Source organism: Bombina bombina, chromosome 5, assembly GCF_027579735.1.
Source record: "Bombina bombina isolate aBomBom1 chromosome 5, aBomBom1.pri, whole genome shotgun sequence".
Classification (NCBI taxonomy): domain Eukaryota; kingdom Metazoa; phylum Chordata; class Amphibia; order Anura; family Bombinatoridae; genus Bombina; species Bombina bombina.
Window position 1 is genome coordinate 338,619,413 of NC_069503.1, and position 22,967 is coordinate 338,642,379.

Below are 22,967 nucleotides of genomic sequence, written 5' to 3' on the forward strand. Positions count from 1 at the left end.
AAATCATGATTTATAGTAAAAAATTGAAACTACATAAGATTTAGAATAGATGGTATGGTTCTTGCAGGAGGAAATATCGGTTTCAGTTGCTGAGACCTACATATGGGTAGCTAACTGATTTGGGGTAGGTGGGTCACTTGTCAATTTCCTTGCGATGTGTGGTTTGTTACGTTGTGTTTAAGGGTATTAATAAAAAAATTGGTTTGTAGGTGAGGTGGGTTTCTGGTTAAGATATTCTTCCCAGAGAAAGCAGATTGAGGGGTAGTCATCTATTTGTTTATTGCGTGTGTAATGTTATTATTCCAAATGGAGGGTTTGAGAGGATGTATTTTTCCAGGTAAGGATTGATGGAAGATTTTGTGATTTCCAACTTTTTGGTATCAACCTTTTTGCAGAGTTTACCATAATGGTTAGTAATGCTAATTTTAATTTGCATTTTACTTGGGCGAATTTGTGGAAAAGGAAAAACCAGATCTTTAGTTCAATAGTTATGGATAAAATTTTCTCAAATTCTGTTTTCATTGCCTCACAATAGGCCTCGGTGGTGGGGCATGTCCATCATATGTGTGTGAGAGTGCCTTCCCTCTTGCAGCCTCTCCAGATCACGGGGAAGATGGTGTGTAGTCAGTATTGGGTGTAATACCACCTTTATTTTTTAATGGAGGCCAAGATTTCTATCGACTCTTTGTGAGGTTGGGTTGTGCCAATTTCTTTCCCCCATTTCCATGTATAGGAAGGGAGAGATGAGGTATATGTTTACATGAGTAGTTGATGTGTGAATGATAGGAGAACTTTATTCAGTTTGTCACAAAGGCATATGCTTTCAAAACTGGTTAGGTTTCGTGTGAGTTGAGCTTTTTGAGGGTGTTTTAAAAGGAAATCTGAGAGTTGTTGGTATCTAAACCAGTTGGAATGTATATTATCTAGGATTAGGGTGATAGAGGTTTGGGTTTCCCATTTTGTATAATTGTGTGGCAGGGAGAAGATTTGGACACATGGGTAATTGGATTTGTTTGAGTGGGTAGTTGGAAGGGGAGGTCTGGGTTCTCATAGAGAGGGGTTAATGGGGAGGCTATTGTAGAAATGTAGTGATGTTGTTTGATGTGTGTGTCCCATAGTTTAAATGTTTCTGTTGTGATTGCTGGAAGCTGTGCTGGTAGGTTCCTCTTGTTCGGGGGTAACCAGCATTTTCTGCCGAGATGGTAAGTTTTGGATAATAGCTGTTCTAAGAGTATCCATTCTTTATGGGTTGAGTGTTTGCACCAGTGTATAATTCTTGTGAAAAAAGTGGCAGTCTATAATATGTTAGATTTGGGATACAGCTGGCAAGAAAAATGTGTGTGATTAGCTTGTGTAAACTGCTTACTGCATTTCTTGAGAACTGTGAGAGAGATTTAGACATAAACTGGAAACTATCCTGTTCAGCCCAGGAAACTCCCCTGTTCCTCCCTCTGAAGCTTAGAAAAAAAGGAGGTTAAGTGTCCTAAGCGCACGTGGCACAGCCTAAAGCCTGGTTCCAAAACAGTACCCTAGCAGACTGAAAAAGATAGACAATATGAGAGGCGGGAATAGGAGCTAGAAAAGCTGAATAGGCAGAACTACTAGGAAAAATATAAATAGAAACAATTTAATAAACAACAATGTAATTAAAAACAGGTCATGGATCCATGGAACAATTACATTGTTGTTTATTAAATTGTTTCTATTTATATTTTTCCTAGTAGTTCTGCCTATTCAGCTTTTCTAGCGCCCATTCCCGCCTCTCATATGGTCTATCTTTTTCAGTCTGCTAGGGTACTGTTTTGGAACCAGGCTTTAGGCTGTGCCACGTGCGCTTAGGACACTTAACCTCCTTTTTTTCTAAGCTTCAGAGGGAGGAACATGTGCAATGTAATTTGTTAATAATACAGAAACATTTACAAAATATGATCCTAATTTGTTAAATTAACACAACAACTTTCAAAGCATAATCAGAATTTGTGAAATCACAGCTGTATAAATAATTAGAATGCATTAAAATACATAAGAGAAAGTGCAACCTTAAATGTAATAAAACATGGCACAATCTAAAGTGTAAAGTAATATAAAATACAATGTGTAACAAAACTCTCATGTTATGCAGTACTATATTACACCGGGCTTGTCTCTGCTATATATGCAGAAATGCAGGGAGTTCCCCTTAGAGAACAATAGTAAAAGTTTCCAGTTTAAAATCTTGTGATTGATCTCACAGTGCTAAGAGATCATTCTAGACAATCTAATCTGAGTGGAGAGCTTTACGGGAGGCATCTCCCAACTCAATTTTATTATATATTTTATTATCATGTTTTACTCTGTTTTAATGTAAATATTTCACATTCCCATGTTCTTCACATGGAAGAACATGTGCTTTGTATTTATATATATATATATATAGCAAATTGTAGTCACCAAGCACTCCCGTTGTTAATATAGTGCCTAGGTGCAGTGCATAAAGATAATATACACAAAAACAGAGACCGCACTCTTAGGGCTTATTTTCACCACCACTGTGGACTTTAATCAATTAGTAACGTTTCAGGGTTTCCCCCTTTATCAAACAGGTTTGATAAAGGGGGAAACCCCGAAACGTTACTAATTGATTAAAGTCCACAGTGGTGGTGAAAATAAGCCCTAAGAGTGTGGTCTCTGTTTTTGTGTGTATATATATATATATATATATATATATATATATATATATATATATATATATATATATAGTAGCCAAAATGAAGTGCACTCTCAGGTCTTTCACAGCAAAAGTTACTTTATTGATGTAACGTTTTCGGAGGACTTGCCTCCTTCATCAGCATAGTGAATTAAACACAAAATAAATAGTGTCATACTTACAATTAACATTCAAAACCATTCCCCTTTCCCTTGGCGCCAAACTGCCGATATTGGAACGCATACTGCGTTCCACCAGCAATAAGAACCGGAAGTGGTGTGCAACATCACTTCCGGAAGACAAAAATTGTTAATAATATTGACGATATTAATACAATGAATTGTGTAAAGTCACTTTACACAATTCATTGTATTAATATCGTCAATATTATTAACAATTTTTGTCTTCCGGAAGTGATGTTGCACACCACTTCCGGTTCTTATCGCCACTTTACACAATTCATTGTATTAATATCGTCAATATTATTAACAATTTTTGTCTTCCGGAAGTGATGTTGCACACCACTTCCGGTTCTTATCGCCGGTGGAACGCAGTATGCGTTCCAATATCGGCAGTTTGGCGCCAAGGGAAAGGGGAATGGTTTTGAATGTTAATTGTAAGTATGACACTATTTATTTTGTGTTTTGTGTTTAATTCACTATGCTGATGAAGGAGGCAAGTCCTCCGAAAACGTTACATCAATAAAGTAACTTTTGCTGTGAAAGACCTGAGAGTGCACTTCATTTTGGCTACTATTTGTTGTTTAAAGTTGCACCCAGGCAGTTTTCCACTTGTGGGTAAGATCTGGAATTTTGGATATCTATCTATATATATATATATATATATATATATAGTAGTAAGCAATTTCCAGTTCAGCCCACCAGTAGCCAACTCGCCTGGGTGCAATGATATACCATGAAATAGAAAGCAAAAGAATGCACTCTCAGGACTTTTTCCACAAAAAACCAATTTAATGGAACGTTTTCAGGGTTGTGAACCCCGAAAACGTTCCATTAAATTGTTTTTTTGTGGAAAAAGTCCTGAGAGTGCATTCTTTTGCTTTCTATTTCATGGTATATCATTGCACCCAGGCGAGTTGGCTACTGGTGGGCTGAACTGGAAATTGCTTACTACTTATCTTCTGACCAGTGAACCCCCTTGTTTAACCTCATTTATTTACATCTCCAGCGGCTGATGAAGGGGTTGTGAACCCCGAAAACGTTCCATTAAATTGGTTTTTTGTGGAAAAAGTCCTGAGAGTGCATTCTTTTACTTTCTATATATATATATATATATATATATATATATATATATATATATATATATATATATATATATATATATATATATATATATACTGTGTGTATATATATATATATATATATAAAAATAAATCATATACAGTATATATGCACACTAACCCGCCTGTGTTAAAATGTTACTTTCAGCAGTGTTAGAGTACAAGCGAAAAAAATATTTAGAACGCCACTTGTATTCTGTACCTTAATTATTTCTACAAACTAAAGTGATTTTGCATGTGCTTGGTCTGCTGACCCCCCCCCCCCCCTCACCCCAAAACAAAACAAAAAAAAGCTATAAACGTGTGAAACTCAAAGTAAAAATACTGAAATTGATGTTTAAATGCAGTCCAAATTTCTTCAGTACAGGGTTATAAAATGGCTCAACAAGGATGGGGGTTTAAATGCTGCTAAAAATACAGGTACTTCATGTCCATTTAAGTTTTTCTATGCAAGCTTTCTTTTGACCAGTTTTAGTAGTCCAATGAAGAGCTTCTACTTTATGTAATTTTGGGGAAACAATTTCCAGACCAATACACAATACATATTGTAAATATCTTCTAGATAAATATTGTGTTATTTCATCATTGAACATTTAACTATGTTTAGAATTGTGATCAAGACCATAAAAGAAAAGAAGAAGAAGAAACAGAGGACTATTTATTTAATCAAACTACAGAAGAAAAGGTTTTGGATTATGAGGTGCAGGATTTTCAAGAAATTGAATCATCTTTCCAAGATTCAAATTGTCCTGGGACAAAGAAAAGAGAAAGTTTTAGAAAAAGATCTATGACAAGTGAGAGCAAGAGATCCTCAAAAATAAAATCTAAGTTAAAAGCAACTTGTGCAAAGGAGGTAAGTAATATGAAACCATGGGCGCTTGCAGAAATCTATCAGGGAGGCAAAAACATAGAAATATGCCCAGACATATACAGTATCTATCTATCTATCTATCTATCTATCTATCATCTAAAAAGTATGTGAAACTAATTAACCCTAAAGGTGCCCAATTAATTTCTCAGAAAGACAATACACTAATGAGTTTCATAAGAAAGTTCTTTGTTTCTGGCCATCTTGAGCCTGTAATTAAACCAACAATTGCTGATGCTCCAGATACTCAACTAGCCTAATGAAGGCCATTTTTATTGCTTCTTTAATCAGTACAGCAGTTTTCAGCTGTGCTAACATAATTGCAAAAGGGTTTTCTAATGATCAATTAGCCTTTTTAAATGATAAACTTAGATTAGCAAACACAACATGTCATTGGAACACAAGATAGCTGGTTGGTGATAATGAGCCCCTGTACAACTATGTAGATATTCCATTAAAAAATCAGCAATTTCCAGCTACAACAGTGATTGTCAATGTTAACAATGTCTACACTGTAATTCAGGTCAATTTGATGCTATTTTAATCGAGAAAAATCGCTTTTCTTTAAAAAAAAACAAAAAACAAGGATATTTCTAAGTGACCCCAAACTTTTGAACACTTGTGTGTATATATGATATTCTATTATTGACTTAACCCCAATGGTAAAAACTTACTAGTTTACTAGTACATTATATATGTGGGTATTTCCATACAATATTGCAGTACAATATTTGAAAAATTACTTAATTAGCATTTTTGCAACATATATGTATTAAAAATGTTGCAGCTAAAGATTTTAAAATTGTGATCTTGCCTATCTTGTCATTTCCTGTTATGAGCTGCATGATACTGTATTATTGTTTCTTCTCCACATAGCTTACTATTTTTCCTACACTCCCTAACCAGCTGCATTACATGTATAGATCCCCCTTGTCAGCTACCAGGTGCCACTGGTTGTAATAGTACTAACCGCACAGAGTGTACCACACACATCAAAGAAGGACACAGTCTTCTTTTTATATTTGCAGAAATAAAGTGTAGGTACACAATGAGGAAGAATGACAGATGTGCTCTCTAGTTACAATTCCTGCACAACCTGGGTTAGCTTTGCATCAAAATTGTATCTGCAGAGAGGGCAGCTGAACCTTTTACTTGCTCTACTCCCTGACAAGTTGTCCTAGCTGCCTAAACTAACTTTCCCTGACAGGTTGCCTTGTTTCTGCTAAAGTAGGACAGAAAACTGCTGTCTTTTATTGTGTACACAATATACTGCTCGCAGCTAGTACTTTCACAGCCAGTAGTGCCTAGTAGCTGAGTAAGTGGCTCTATAAGTGTACTAGAGCTGGGGGATTGTAGAGAGTGCAGGAAAATAGTGAACTGTGTGGAGGACATGGCAGGACACTATTTTATCAATGAGGTGGTTAGCCAATAGCATTCTAGATGTCTGGCATTATGCTGATTGGCCAGCATGGCTTTTGACTAAGAGGTGGAAACGTCACCTCATTGAAAAAATTGTGTTTTGCCGTAGATGGCCAGAGGCACTCAGCTCGGCATAAACTCGTTGCAAATAAACGAACGTTCCGCATAAAGTTTTTTATACATCATGAGTGAAAGTCCCCTTTATTTGTAGCACTGGTAAATCCTAGAGCTTCAAAGATGTTAGGATTTACCATCACTTTAAGATAAATGGTGCAGTTAACCCCTACCTGATGCAACTCCCATCACATTTTGTTTCTTACACTTACGTAGTTGTTTATATTTAGGAAGATTAAAAGAAGAAAACAACAGACAGTCAAATGTTTGCTTTTTCTGGAGTTTGTATTAGAAGTGAGGAGGAAAATCAAGGGGGCCAGATGTCACTCTTGCCTCTTACAGTGGATAAACACATGTTTTTGACCAGGATAATATAGTTCTGTTTGGGATCATGGGTGTAAGGAGGAATGGAGCAAGTAAAATGACCAATTCCATAAAAATTGCATTTTAGATAAATATTTATTTTATGTTATTTATAATAATTTAAAGATTTGCAACTTCTACATTTTATAACTCCAATTGTGTCTAAGAAGATAAGTAATTACTATTTTATATCAACTTCATGATATCTATAAGTAAATCTAAAGGATTGTTTGAAAGAAGAGGCTTGTCTCTGTATATAATAAGGTTTTCAGTTGTAAATAAACATGTGCTGAGTTATTTGCTTCCTTGCACACTTTTTTTCTTGCTTTAAACTTGGTGTCTAGTGGAGTAAAAACTCACCTTTTTATCATCCATATCAGATTTAGATGATATGTTACCCTCATGTTCTCCATTGTGCAGTACCTTTGTTCTAATTTAAAAGAGGAGAATCTTCACTTCCATTTGAGAGCTCTCATAGTTGTTATCTATTCCAGGAAGAAGATATGCTGCCTGAAATATCATTAAGGAGGATTTTAAAATTAAACAAACCTGAATGGTTGTACATTGCCATTGGAATAATAGCTGCTGCAATCTCTGGTGGTATATACCCAACATTTGCAGTTATTTTTGGAAAAGTTATTGGGGTATGTTTTAGACCATTAACAGTATATAACTATTTTTATTGAAAATCCCAACAAAATATGACACTTTTTATAGAACAAGTTCAGATATTCTGTGATTTACTGTAACGTCGCACTTTGCACAATTTAATGGGGCCCATTTATCAAGCTCCGTAAGGAGCTTGTGGGCCTGTGCTTCTGGTGAGTCTTCAGACTCGCAAGAAACAGCAGTTATGAAGCAGCGGTCACAAAGACCCCTGCTCCATAACCCTGTCCACCTGCTCTAAGCAGGCGGACAGGAATCACCAGAATTCAACCCAATCGAGTACGATTGGGTTGATTGACACCTCCCTGCTGGCGGCCCGTTGGCAGCGAGTCTGCAGGGGGCGGCGTTGCACCAGCAGCTCTTGTGAGCTGCTGGTGCAATGCTGAATACGGAGAGCGTATTGCTCTCCGTATTCATCGAGGTCTTGCGGACCTGATCCGTACTGTTGGATCAGGTCCGCAAGACCTTTAGTAAATAGGCCTCAAAGTATAAATCACTATGGCTGTATCACCTTATGTATATTTATAGACTAAGGGCTAGATTTCAATAGGAGTGCAAAATATTGCTAATGTGCGCTGTTATTTTAATTTGAGCGCAATGTGAACACGACCTCGCGTTTGCATTGCTGGTAAGTGTTGCACTCACAAGAGTGAGCTTCCATAGGCTCCAATGGGACCCTGATTCTTATGCCGTGAGACATGGTATGAGAACTAGCATAGCAAAGGGGGTAAGTTGTGCAGCGATTGCAGCAAATTGTAAATATATATGAATATGACTATATACATATATATTTATGTGTTAATATGTGTATATACATATATATTTATGTGTTAATATGTGTATATACATATATATTTATGTGTTAATATGTGTATATACATATATATTTATGTGTTAATATGTGTATATACAAATATTAACACACACAGAGAAGCACACTCACAGGAACGAACAACGTTAGTCTGTTCTATGGCGATTTACCACCTGGGTGCAGCTTCTTTTAGCCCAGTAATGCTTTTCACAGAGTAGAACTTTCCTGCAGTATATCATCTGATCCCACCTACTACGGACAGTCCAGTGCCTAAATACCAGATAATTCCTCTCTGAACAAGGAACACAGCAACCCCAGATGATTGTTTCAGCCTTTATTTAGCCTCGTCAGTGAGGTGTAGCCATAATCCTTTAAGCACACTGAGCAAGGAGTCCACGTCTGGTTTCCAAATTTTGCCATAGGGAGACTAAATACACACAGAGAGAAGCACACTCTCATAAACCCAGCGTTAGCAGGCAATATTGCAGCGTTGAGTAAAATTGAGCTCCATACCGCACTCAAATACCAGCGCTGCTTTGAGCTGATTTTACGTGCTCGTGCACGATTTCCCCATATACATCAATGGGGGGAGCCAGCTAAAAAAAAGCCTAACACAGCCCCATTGATTCCTATGGGGAAACAAAAGTTATGTTTACACCTAACACCCTAACATAAACCTAAAGTCTAAACACCCCTAATCCGCTGCCCCCGACATCGCTGACACCTACATTACACGTATTAACCCCTAATCTGCCGCCCCCGACATTGCCGGCACCTACATTTCACTTATTAACCCCTAATCTGCTGCCCCTGACATCGCCGCCAACTACCTACACTTATTAACCCCTTATCGGCCGCCTCCAATGTCACCGCCACCTACCTACACTTATTAACCCCTAATCTGCCGCCCCCAATGTCACTGCCACCTACCTACACTTATTAACCCCTAATCTGCCGCCCCTAACATAGCCGCCACCTACATTACACTTTTTAACCCCTAATCTCCCCCCCAACGTCGCCGCCACTATACTAAAGTTATTAACCCCTAAGTCTAACCCTAACACCCCTAACTTTAAAATAAATCTAATTAAAAATTACTATCATTAACTAAATAATTCCTATTTAAAACTAAATACCTATAAAATAAAACCTAAGCTAGCTACAATATAACTAATAGTTACATTGTATCTATCTAAGGTTTTATTTTTATTTTACAGGTAAGTTAGTATTTATTTTAACTAGGTAGACTAGTAGTTACTAAATAGTTATTACCTATTTACTAACTATCTAGTTACACTAACACCTAATCTTACACTACAATTAAATAAATTACATTAATTAAATACAATTAACTAAATTACAAAAACAAACAAACACTAAATTACACAAAATAAAAAAGAAATGGATCAAATATTTAAACTAATGCCCTATCAAAATAAAAAAGCCCCCCAAAATAAAAAAAACCTTGCCTACAATAAACTACCAATGGCCCTTAAAAGGACCTTTTGTGGGGCATTGCCCCAAAGAAATCAGCTCTTTTACCTGTAAAAAAAACCTAAGCTCCCCATTGCCCTGAAAAGGGCATTTGGATGGTAATTGCCCTTAAAAGGGTATTTAGCTCTTTTTCTGACCAAACCCTAATTTAAAAATAAAACCCACCCAATAAACCCTTAAAAAAACACTAACCCCCGAAGATCCACTTACAGTTTGTTAAGACCGGACATCCATCCTCAACGAAGCGGCAGAAGTCCTCAGCGAAGCCAGCAGAAGTCCTCATCCAACCGGGCTGAAGTCTTCATCCAAGCCGGCAGAAGGCTTCATCCATACAGCATCTTCTATCTTCATCCATCCGGCGCGGAGCGGCTCCATCTTCAAGACAGCCGGCGCGGAGCATCCTCTTCTGACGACGGCTAACAAAAAATGAAGGTTCCTTTAAGGGACGTCATCCAAGATGGCGTCCCTAGAATTCCGATTGGCTGATAGAATTCTATCAGCCAATCGGAATTAAAGGTGAAAAAATCCTATTGGCTGATTGGAACAGCCAATAGAATGCAAGCTCAATCCTATTGGCTGATTGGAACAGCCAATAGAATGCAAGCTCAATCCTATTGGCTGATTATATCAGCCAATAGGATTGAAGCTCAATCCTATTGGCTGATTGCATCAGCCAATAGGATTTTTTTTGTAGGCTAGGCTTTTTTTATTTTGCGGGGGGCTTTTTTTATTTTGATAGGGCTATACGATTAGGTGTAATTAGTTTAAATATTTGATACTTTCTTTTTTATTTTGTGTAATTTAGTGTTTGTTTTTTTTGTAATTTAGTTAATTGTATTTAATTAATGTAATTTATTTAATTGTAGTGTAAGTTTAGGTGTTAGTGTATCTCAGGTTAGGTTTTATTTTACAGGTAAATTAGTATTTATTTTAACTAGATAGTTAGTAAATAGTTAATAACTATTTAGTAACTAATCTACCTAGTTAAAATAAATACAAACTTACCTGTAAAATAAAAATAAAACCTAAGATAAATACAATGTAACTATTAGTTATATTGTAGCTAGCTTAGGTTTTATTGTATAGGCAAGTATTTCGTTTTAAAGAGGAATTATATAGTTAATGATAGTAATTTTTAATTAGATTTATTTTAATTATATTAAAGTTAGGGGTGTTAGGGTTAGACTTAGGGTTAGGTTTAGGGGTGAATAACTTTAGTATAGTGGCGGCGATTTTGGGGGCAGCAGATTAGGGGTTAAAAACAGTAATGTAGGTTGCGGCGATGTTAGGGACAGCAGATTAGAGGTTAATAATATTTAACTAGTGTTTGTGATGCTGGAGTGCGGCAGTTTAGGGGTTAATATGTTTATTATAGTGGTGGCGATGTCCGGAGCGGCAGATTAGGGGTTAATAATTTTATTTTGGTGTTTGCGATGCAGGAGGGCCTCGGTTTAGGGGTTAATAGGTAGTTTATGGGTGTTAGTGTACTTTTTAGCACTTTAGTTATGAGTTTTATGTTACGACGTTGTAACATAAAACCCATAACTACTGACTTTCAGTTTACGGTATGGATCTTGATGGTATAGGGTGTACCGCTCAGTTTTAGGCCGGACAGGCAAACTCATAATACTGGCGCTATGGGAGTCCCATTGAAAAAAGACTTTTTGAAAGCTGCGGTAGTTACGTTGCGTTCCGGCTAAAAAGGTGTGCTGTGCAGCTAAACCTGCAAGACTCGTAATACCAGCGGAAGTGAAAAAGAGCCATAACGAGGCTTTTTCACTCATACCACAAAACTCGTAATCTAGCCGTTTATTTTTTAAATAAAATATATTACACTTGATTTTGGGGGCATTTGGTGGGCATTTATAAAATGAACCAGAGATCTGATCTCTGGTTATTTTATAAATGCTAATTGCTACCGAGAGCTCACAGTAGCAATAAACAGCCACTTGTAATAGCTGGTTATTTATCGTGCACCCACAATAAATTATCACTCCACTTGTAATCTAGCCCTAAATATTTTATATTACATAAAAATAAAAATTAATAGGGTGCAATTTAATCTGAAGAAGATAATGCTAATAATGTATTACTTTGTTAAAATATGTAAAATATCAATAACAAAACAAAAATATCTTTGGTTAAAGTCAAAATTAATTGCAACTGATGACTAGTGATGTCGCAAACCTAAAAATTTGGGTTTGCGAACTGCGAACGCGAGCTCCCGCAAAAGTTCGAGAACCGGCTAACCGGACAAACCGCCATTGACTTCAATGGGCAGGCAAATTTTAAAACCCACAGGGACTCTTTCTGGCCACAATAGTGATGGGAAAGTTGTTTCAAGGGGACTAACACCTGAACTGTGGCGTGCCGGAGGGGGATCCATGGCAAAAGAGTCTGGTTTTAATCCATAAAGGGCATAAATCACCTAACATTCCTAAATTGTTTGGAATAACGTGCTTTAAAACATCAGGTATGATGTTGTATCGATCAGGTAGTGTAAGGGTTATGCCCCCTTCACAGTGACAGACCAAACTCCTGCAGCGGGTACAACATCATCATCATCACACCGTACGTCCATGTGTGTAATGCTGCCTGACTGAGACATATCCCTGTTATCTACATCCTCTGGCAATAATGGTTGCGCATCACTCATTTCTTCCAAACGATGTGTAAATAACTCCTCTGACAGATCAAGTGAAGCGGCTGTGGTGCTAGTGTTGGTGGTGGCGGCAGGCGGGCGAGTGGTAACTTGAGAGGTGCTGCCCGAAGATAAGCTGGAGGAGGATGGTGCGTCAAGGTTCGGAGCGGAAGCTATAGAAGATTGGGTGTCCTGTGTTAAAAAGTCAACTATGTCCTCAGAACTTTTTGAGTTTATGGTACGTGGCCTATGAACACTGGGCATTATTCTAGGGCCAAAGGGAATCACAGCACCACGACCACGACGGCACCTGCGGGGTGGCCTGCCTCTGCCTGTCATTTTTTTTTAAATGTACACTTACACTACTATTAAACAAGATATGAGTGGTGCCACTGGGCAAGTGGGCACAGTATACGCTGTGAGCCTGACACAAAAAAGCAGACTGATGTTTCACAGTCAATTTTTTTTTTTTTTAAATTTACACTACTGTTACACCAGATATGAGTGGTGGCACTGGGCAAGTGGGCCTGGCACACACGTTGGCAGGCAGGCAACTGCAATTAGATTACACAAGCAGACTGATGTTTCACAGTCAAAAAAGTTTTTTTTTTTTTAATTTACACGACTGTTACACCAGATATGAGTGGTGGCACTGGGCAAGTGGGCACAGTATACGCTGTGAGCTTGGCACAAACGCAGGCAGGCAACTGCAATTAGATTACACTAGCAGACTGATGTTTCACAGTCAAAAAAGTATTTTTTTTTTTTTAAATTTACACTACTGTTACACCAGATATGAGTGGTGGCACTAGGCAAGTGGGCCTTGCACACACGCTGGCAGGCAGGCAACTGCAATTAGATTACACAAACAGACTGATGCTTCACAGTCAAAAAACTTTTTTTTTTTTTTTAAATGTACACTTACACTACTATTAAACAAGATATGAGTGGTGGCACTGGGCAAGTGGGCACAGTATACGCTGTGAGCCTGACACAAAAAAGCAGACTGATGTTTCACAGTCCAAAAAGCTTTTTTTTTTTTAAATGTACACTTACACTACTATTAAACAAGATATGAGTGGTGGCACTGGGCAAGTGGGCACAGTATATGCTGTGAGCCTGGCACACACTCTGGCAGGCAGGCAAATGCAATTAGATTACACTAGCAGACTGATGTTTCACAGTAAAAAAAGTTGTTGTTTTTTTAAATTTACACTATTGTTACACCAGATGTGAGTGGTGGCACTGGGCAAGTGGGCCTTGCACACACGCTGGCAGGCAGGCAACTGCAATTAGATTACACAAGCAGACTGATGTTTCACAGTCAAAAAAGTATTTTTTTTTAAATTTACACTACTGTTACACCAGATATGAGTGGTGGCACTAGGCAAGTGGGCCTTGCACACACGCTGGCAGGCAGGCAACTGCAATTAGATTACACAAGCAGACTGATGTTTCACAGTCAAAAGGTTTTTTTTTAAATTTACACTACTGTTACACCAGATATGAGTGGTGGCACTGGGCAAGTGGGAACAGTATACGCTGTGAGCCTGGCACACACGCTGGCAGGCAGGCAACTGCAATTAGATTACACAAGCAGACTGATGTTTCACAGTCAAAAAAGTATTTTTTTTAAAATGTACACTACTGTTACACCAGATATGAGTGGTGGCACTAGGCAAGTGGGCCTTGCACACACGCTGGCAGGCAGGCAACTGCAATTAGATTACACAAGCAGACTGATGTTTCACAGTCAATTTTTTTTTTTTTAATTTACACTACTGTTACACCAGATAGGAGTGGTGGCACTGGGCAAGTGGGCCTGGCACACACCCTGGCAGGCAGGCAACTGCAATTAGATTACACAAGCAGACTGATGTTTCACAGGCAAATTTTTTTTTTTTTTTAATTTACACTACTGTTACACCAGATATGAGTGGTGGCACTGGGCAAGTGGGCACAGTATACGCTGTGAGCCTGGCACACACGCAGGCAGGCAACTGCAATTAGATTACACAAGCAGACTGATGTTTCACAGTCAAAAAAGTATTTTTTTTTAATTTACACTACTATTACACCAGATATGAGTGGTGGCACTGGGCAAGTAGGCCTTGCACACACGCTGGCAGGCAGGCAACTGCAATTAGATTACACAAGCAGACTGATGTTTCACAGTCAAAAAAGTATTTTTTTTTAATTTACACTACTATTACACCAGATATGAGTGGTGGCACTGGGCAAGTAGGCCTGGCACACACGATGGCCGGCAGGCAGGCAACTGCAATTAGATTATACAAGCAGACTGATGTTTCAAAGTCAAAAAAGTTTTATTTTTTAAATTTACACTACTGTTACACCAGATATGAGTGGTGGCACTGGGCAAGTGGGCCTGGCACACACGTTGGCAGGCAGGAAACTGCAATTAGATTACACTAGCAGACTGATGTTTCACAGTCAAAAAGTTTTTTTTTATAATTTACACTACTGTTACACCAGATATGAGTGGTGGCACTGGGCAAGTGGCTTGGCACACACACTGGCAGGCAGGCTACTGCAATTAGATTACACAAGAAGACTGATGTTTCACAGTCAAAAAAGTTTTTGTTTTTTAATTTACACTACTGTTACACCAGATATGAGTGGTGGCACTGGGCAAGTGGGCCTGGCACACATGCTGGCAGGCAGGCAACTGCAATTAGATTACACTAGCAGACTGATGTTTCACAGTCAAAAAAGTATTTTTTTTTAAATTTACACTACTATTACACCAGATATGAGTGGTGGCACTGGGCAAGTAGGCCTGGCACACACGCTGGCAGGCAGGCAGGCAACTGCAATTAGATTATACAAGCAGACTGATGTTTCAAAGTCAAAAAAGTTTTATTTTTTAAATTTACACTACTGTTACACCAGATATGAGTGGTGGCACTGGGCAAATGGGCCTGGCACACACGTTGGCAGGCAGGCAGGCAACTGCAATTAGATTACACAAGCAGACTGATGTTTCACAGTCAAAAAAGTTTTTTTTTTAATTTACACTACTGTTACACAAGATATGAGTGGTGGCACTGGGCAAGTGGGCCTGGCACACACGCTGGCAGGCAGGCTACTGCAATTAGATTACACAAGAAGACTGATGTTTCACAGTCAAAAAAGTTTTTTTTTTTTTAATTTACACTACTGTTACACCAGATATGAGTGGTGGCACTGTGCAAGTGGGCACAGTATACGCTGTGAGCCTGGCACACACGCTGGCAGGCAGGCAACTGCAATTAGATTACACTAGCAGACTGATGTTTCACAGTCAAAAAAGTTTTTTTTAAATTTACACTACTGTTACACCAGATATGAGTGGTGGCACTGGGCAAGTGGGCCTGGCACACACGCTGGCAGGCAGGCAACTGCAATTAGATTACACTAGCAGACTGATGTTTCACAGTCAAAAAAGTTTTTTTTTTTATAATTTACACTACGGTTACACCAGATATGAGTGGTGGCACTGGGCAAGTTGCTTGGCAGACAGGCAACTGCAATTAGATTACACTAGCAGACTGATGTTTCACAGTCAAAAAAGTTTTTGTTTTTTTTAAATTTACACTACTGTTACACCAGATATGAGTGGTGGCACTGGGCAAGTGGGCCTGGCACACACGCTGGCAGGCAGGCAACTGCAATTAGATTACACTAGCAGACTGATGTTTCACAGTCAAAAAGTTTTTTTTTTTTATAATTTACACTACTGTTACACCAGATATGAGTGGTGGCACTGGGCAAGTGGCTTGGCAGGCAGGCAACTGCAATTAGATTACACAGGAAAAAAAAAAAAGCAGACTGATGTTCAAGCCCTAAAAAGGGCTTTTTGGGGTGCTGTCCTTACAGCAGAGATCAGATGAGTCCTTCAGGACTGTAGTGGACACTGAATACACTAGCCTAGCTATCAATTTCCCTATTAAATCAGCAGCAGCTACACTGTCCCTCCTCTCACTAAGAATGCAGCTTCCAAATGAATCTAAAATGGATGCTGTCCAGGAGGTAGGAGGGTCTGGGAGGGAGTGTCTGCTGCTGATTGGCTGGAATGTGTCTTCTGACTGTGAGGTGGGGGGTCAAAGTATTACTCAATGATGATGAATAGTGGGCGGATCGAACATTGCATATGTTTGCCGGCACGGCGAACACGAACATGCTATGTTCGCCGGGAACTATTCGCCGGCGAACTATTCGCGACATCTCTACTGATGACATGACATACAGCATCAATAATAACATCACTAATAAATATTCATGAGGAACAAATGTTTGGCAAGCAATTTGCAAACTGAGCTCAGTACAATTTGTTAGTTTGTAAAATGTATCCATCCTGATTAAAGTGCAATCAAATGTGTTTGCACATTTAAAAATAATAATAAAATCAGTTTACAATAGAATGCTTTTTCATGGTGGAGGAGCCGGCTGCTGGCATGAGAAGAGCATAACCCCTCGGAACTCTGCCACTAAGGCCCTAAATAAAGTGACTTATACTGGTCATCCTGTTCCTAATTTACTCCTAACAAGAGGGAACAAGCACCGCTACCCTTCCCCACCTCTCTGGGATGAGATTTCTGCCTTTTGGAAGGCCCAAGACCGAATACGCTATGCCTTGCGGGCCTATCAGGCCGCAAAGACAACTGCACCTTTTCTTCAGCTGGATTACTATCTACCAGCCCGCTATCAGCACTAAACAAAGTGCATCCACCATTTACAACTACCGCACTACTGCCAGCACTTTCCAGAAGCAGAAAGCAGGCCTCACACTCCGGTCCGGACACTGGCCCGCAAATTTAGTCCCAGGCTTGGGCCTAGCATGGATTGTCATCCGGAATCCAGTAAGCCTGCAAATCCTGCATTCGATACAGCTTGACCCCACTAAGGTCTAACCCTTGCTACACCCCACCTAGACCTCCTATGTAGCATCTAAGCTCCAGACTTTACCCAAGGAGGTATTAACCCCTCCAACAATACTGGCTACCCACCACTTCTTCCTAGAGCACACAGCAAATATTTATTTTCTCCAGGAGCCTGATCTTCTACCCCAAGCTTACTTAATCTTGCTCCAACAAAACTGTATTTTTTTCTGCTAGCTAACAAGGCCCAGCAAACTGCACAGCCTGAGGCCCTGTCTGACATAAAGAACAGTTTGCAACTCTTTCTAACCTAGTTATTTACTCCAAGCAATAGCACCTGCTGCTCACCTCAACTCAGCTACTATAGGAAGATAATATATATCCAGGTTATTTAAAGCCACACTATCATTACAGCTAATCCACCCCAGGACTAAAAACTCCTTCTACCAATTATACGCATACAAATATATTCATATGTATTAACTATTATGGCAACCAAACGAAAACTAAAACAAGACAAATTGGTGAAACCTTGGTCTGGAAAAAAACTTACTTAATGTCCTCATTCCTGCAATGTTCTGACCCAACATAAATGTCTCCTACTAACCAAAACCAAAGAGATAAGAAATCAACAACCTCCACTCAAGACTCACAACCTTGCAGACCCCAAGCAGAAGATCTACAAATCTCAGCCTCTCTATTGCAAAGTTTACCCTCGAAACAAGATATTGCAGACATAGTCTGCTCTTGCATAAGATAGGAATTAGCTGAGATGAAACAGGATATACACACACTTGGCTTTCAGGTTGAATCTCTATAAAGTAACCAAGATACCATCAAAGAAGACATCCTACAACTTACAGATCAATACGTCTCCCAACAAGAAACTAGCCTATCACTCCAAGAAAAGCTAGAAGACCTTGAAAATTGTAGTAGGCACAAAAACCTACAAATTAGAGGAGTACCTAAATCAGTGTTACCTAGAGACTTCACAGTCTACCTCCAAAACCTGTTTTAACATCTGAAATATCCTACTTTTCCAGAGAAAATACAATGGGTCAGAGCACACAGCACCCTGAGACCCAAGCCCCCAGACTCTGCTCCACCATCAGACATTGTGATTCGATTAAAAAATTTCCAGAAGTAAATGCTCTTAAACCAATCAAGAAAAAAATCAACTGGTCGTTTTCAGTGGGAATGTTCTTCAGTTTTTCAAAGATCTATCGACTATCTATCCACCTTACTGCGTAATAAAAGAATACCTTACAGATGGGGCTTTCTAACACACATCTGGACCATCAGAAACAACACCCACCTCATTTGCAAATCCCTGTATGACATCCATAATTTCTGTTCCATGCTTGGAATCGATCCCCCCTCAGATTCTCCCTCACACGCCCCCTCCTCAATATCTACGCCTAAAAGATCAGGAAATCCAGCTGACTCTTGGCACACTGTCCAACTAAAGAAGAGTACCCCACAGCTACCTTGTCCAAGAGTCAAACTGTCTCCAGTCCCACACCTTCAACTCACTCATCCTAAAGATCCATCTTAGAGATGATGAAAACTAAACTGACCTCCAGATGATGTCCCTTCCAAGGATGGGCAAATAAATGTAACAATTACCAGACCCTCAGATTCTATATGCCACAGTCACTTATGGTTACCTCCTTTACCTTGTTTAGAACCTAAATGGTTCTTAAATTTATTTAGTTTGCCACCTATTCCCCTTCCCTTGTCTCCTCCTCCCTACTCCTTTCCCCTTCATCTACCCTTTACCTCCCTCTGACCAGGATATTTTGCTCTACTTATACGACAACATGTCTTTGCAGACCCATGAACAATAGGGCTAATAGTGGTAACACCCCCTAACCACTCTCACTTATGTCTTATAATAGGAAGAGAAACTTTTTATTTCTACTTTTGTTGTCATGTTAATTATTGTTATTCATACTATGTTATTCAAAATTGTTTATTACCTTATTTGTTATTTACTCTGCACAAACAATGCAAAACTACAACACATATTTCCCTTGCTTATCACACTAACAAGATATACAGACAAACACCCACACATACAAATGCATAAACCAGTCGACAGGTGCAAACACTAACCCTTTTAACACAAAATGCAAAAGGACTAAATTCACCCCATAAATGGTCAAAAGCCCTCCTAGACTAAACAAAGAGACAGATTGATATTTTATTTCTACAGGAAACCCACTTCAGACACAACACAGAACCAAAATACTTTGGCAAAACATTCACCACCCACTACCATAGTTCTGGCACCTCCAAAAGAGGTGGTGTAAGCATCCTTATAATTAAATTGCTTCCCTTCACACTCATCCAATCCATAAGCTTAGGTTTAACAGGACTACTCTATGGCAGGCCCATTACACTGGTAAACATATACGCTCCGAATACCAAACAATCCCGTTTTTTAAAAAACATTAAAAAAAAAAAATAGATATAGCTAAAGGACCGACCTTTGACTTTAACATCCCCCTACAACCATCCAAAGATAGCTCTGACCCAAACATCAAAATCTCCAAAGAAGACTTAAACACAATATGGACAGGACTAAAGAACAATAAGCTATACGACACCTGGCGATTTACACATTAAGGGCGCGATCCGATATAGATCGTAGTTTGCGGCGCAAGCGAGGGAACCCGCGTCGCCCGCAGTTTCAGCTCGCAACTCGAGCTATCCCATATATGGCGCCGTCAGATGCTAACATGCCGTAAGTCTGACAAACCAGCGATGTCCAGAAATCTGTGCAAGTACAAATTTCTGGCGTCGCCAGTGACTTACGGCACATTAGAAACTGCCGGCGCCTACAAAACCTGACTAAAGTCTAAATCACCCGCACTGTCTAAATTTAAGTCTAAATCACCAGCACTGTCTAACATGCCTCCCTAACATAGCCCGACATGTCTAACCCTCTATCCGCTATCCCCCCTCACTATCCTAACAATAAAATATGTATTAACCCCTAAACCGCCGCTCCCGGAGCCCGCCGCAGCCTCATAAAATTATTTACCCCTAAACCGCCGCCAGCTATATTAAATTCTATAACCCCCTAAAGTGAGCCCCTAACACCGCCGCCATCTACCTTACCTACCCCCTAAAGTGAGCCCCTACCCCGCCGCTATCTATTTTAAAATTATTAACCCCTAATCTAATCCCCCTACCCCGCCGCCATCTATATTAAATTATTTAACCCCTAAAATACTAAACTATCCCTACCACTAAACCTAAGTCTAACCCTACAAATAGCCCTGAAAAGGGCTTTTTGTGTGGCATTGCCCCAATGTAAAAGCTCTTTTGCCAGCCCTTAAAAGGGCTTTTTGCGTGGCATTGCCCCAAAGTAACAGCTCTTTTGCCAGCCCTTAAAAGGGCTTTTTGCGGGGCATGCCCCAAAGTAACAGCTCTTTTGCCAGCCCTTAAAAGGGCTTTTGGCGGGGCTTTGTCACAAAGTAAACTGCTCTTTTGCCTACAATCTACATCCAACTACACCGCGGCCACCTATAATAAATGTATTAACCCCTAATCTAATCCCCCTACACCGCCGCCAGCTATATTAACTATATTAACCCTAATTATATTAGGGTTAATATAGTTAATATTGTTATTATATTATATATATATTAAGTATAATAACCCTATCTAACTCTAACATCCTAACTAAACTGTTATTAAAATAAATCTAATATTAATATTATTAATTAAAATATTCCTATTTAAATCTAAATACTTACCTATAAAATAAACCCTAAGATAGCTACAACATAATTAATAATTACATTATAGCTATGTTAGGGTTTATATTTATTTTACAGGTAAATTGTTAATTATTTTAACTAGGTATAATAGCTATTAAATAGTTATTAACTATTTAATAGCTACCTAGTTAAAATAATTACCCAATTACCTGTAAAATAAATCCTAACCTAAGTTACAAATACACCTACACTATCAATAAATTAAAGAAACTACAAATATCTATCTAAAAATACAATTAAATAAACTAAACTAAATTACAAAAAAAACAAAAACACTAAATTACAAAAAAGTTCAAAGCTCTTTTACCTTACCAACCCTTAAAAGGGCCTTTTGTGGGGGCATGCCCCAAAGAAAACTGCTCTTTTGCCTGCAAAAAAACCCACAATACCACCCCCCAACATTACAACCCACCACCCACATACCCCTAATCTAACCCAACCCCCCCTTAAATAAACCTAACACTACCCCCCTGAAGATCTCCCTACCTTGTATTCACCCAGCCGGGCCGAACTCCTCATCCGATCCGAGCGATGTGTTCCAGCAAGCAGGAGTGAAGTCTTCTTCCATCCGGGCGATGTCTTGAAGCAAGCGGCAGAGAGTCTTCTTCCATCGGCGATGTCTTCAAGCAAATCGGCATCTTCAATCTTCTTTCTTCGCTCCTCCGCCGCGGAGCATCCATCCGGCACGATGACTTCCCGACGAATGAGGTTCCTTTAAATGACGTCATCCAAGATGGCATCCGTCGAATTCCGATTGGCTGAGAGGATTCTATCAGCCAATCGGAATTAAGGTAGAAAAATGAGCCAATCAGATTCAAGTTCAATCTGATTGACTGAACCAATCAGCCAATCGGATTGAACTTGAATCTGATTGGCTGATTCAATCAGCCAATCAGATTTTTCTACCTTAATTCCGATTGGCTGATAGAATCCTATCAGCCAATCGGAATTCGACGGATGCCATCTTGGATGACGTCATTTAAAGGAACCTCATTCGTCGGGAAGTCGTCGTGCCGGATGGATAGGTTTTATTTAGCAGATCGCGGTTGACAGGGAGATAAACATTGCGCATGCGTTAGGTGTTAGGTTTATTTTAGCAGCCAGTTTAGGGAGTTACGGGGCTCCAATAGTCAGCGTAAGGCTTCTTACGGCTGCTTTTTGTGGCGAGGTGAAAATGCACATTACATCATCTGTATATTGGATACCAAACTGCGCGGGTTTGGTATACCTGCCTATGGCCCAAAAAACTACAGGCAACGGCAGAAATATACGCGCGTAACTTCTAGGTTACGCCGTATATAGGATACCAAACCCGCGCAAATATTGGCATCGCCGACTTTTGCGGGCGACGATTTTTATCGGATCGACCCCCAAGACACCAAAGACTACACCTTTTTTTCTCACCCCAATAAATCGTACAGCCGCCTCGACTATATTTTATCTAACTAATCAACTCTAGCCTTAGTAAATAGATGCAATATTTCCTCCACTTCTTGGTCGGACCACTCGGCCATGAAACTCAAAATAGCATGCAAAATATATCCTCAACACCATACCAATGGAAATTATACGACAACCTACTAAATAGTCCAGACACAATAACTAAACTGAATGCTGTTATTGAAGAATATTTTAGACTCAATATACATTCTGTAGATAACACATACACCCTTTGGGAGACACATAAGTGTGTACTCAGAGGAGAACTGATCAAAATTAAAGTACAATACCAAAAACAATGCCGACAAACATACACTGAACTATCAGACACATTTGCTCACCTAGACCTAACCCATATAAATGATCTCCAACAGACCCCCTAATATACAAAATCATACAAACAGCTAGGCATGCATTAGACAGTTATTTACAGATTGAATATTAAATACTACACTCCAAAACAAACAGCATGTTCTTCTACGAAAGTAATAGATCAG

At 39.2% G+C, this 22,967-nt stretch overlaps 1 protein-coding gene across 1 annotated transcript in view; it reads left to right on the forward strand.

The window, feature by feature from the left end:
* Nucleotides 1–22,967, forward strand: part of LOC128661474 (ATP-dependent translocase ABCB1-like) — a 261,506-nt gene that overhangs the window by 134,730 nt on the left and 103,809 nt on the right. The window contains exons 16-17 of the mRNA XM_053715723.1: nt 4,594–4,839; nt 7,245–7,394. Of these exons, the coding sequence (XP_053571698.1) occupies nt 4,594–4,839; nt 7,245–7,394 (396 nt within the window). The remainder of the gene's footprint in view (nt 1–4,593; nt 4,840–7,244; nt 7,395–22,967) is intronic.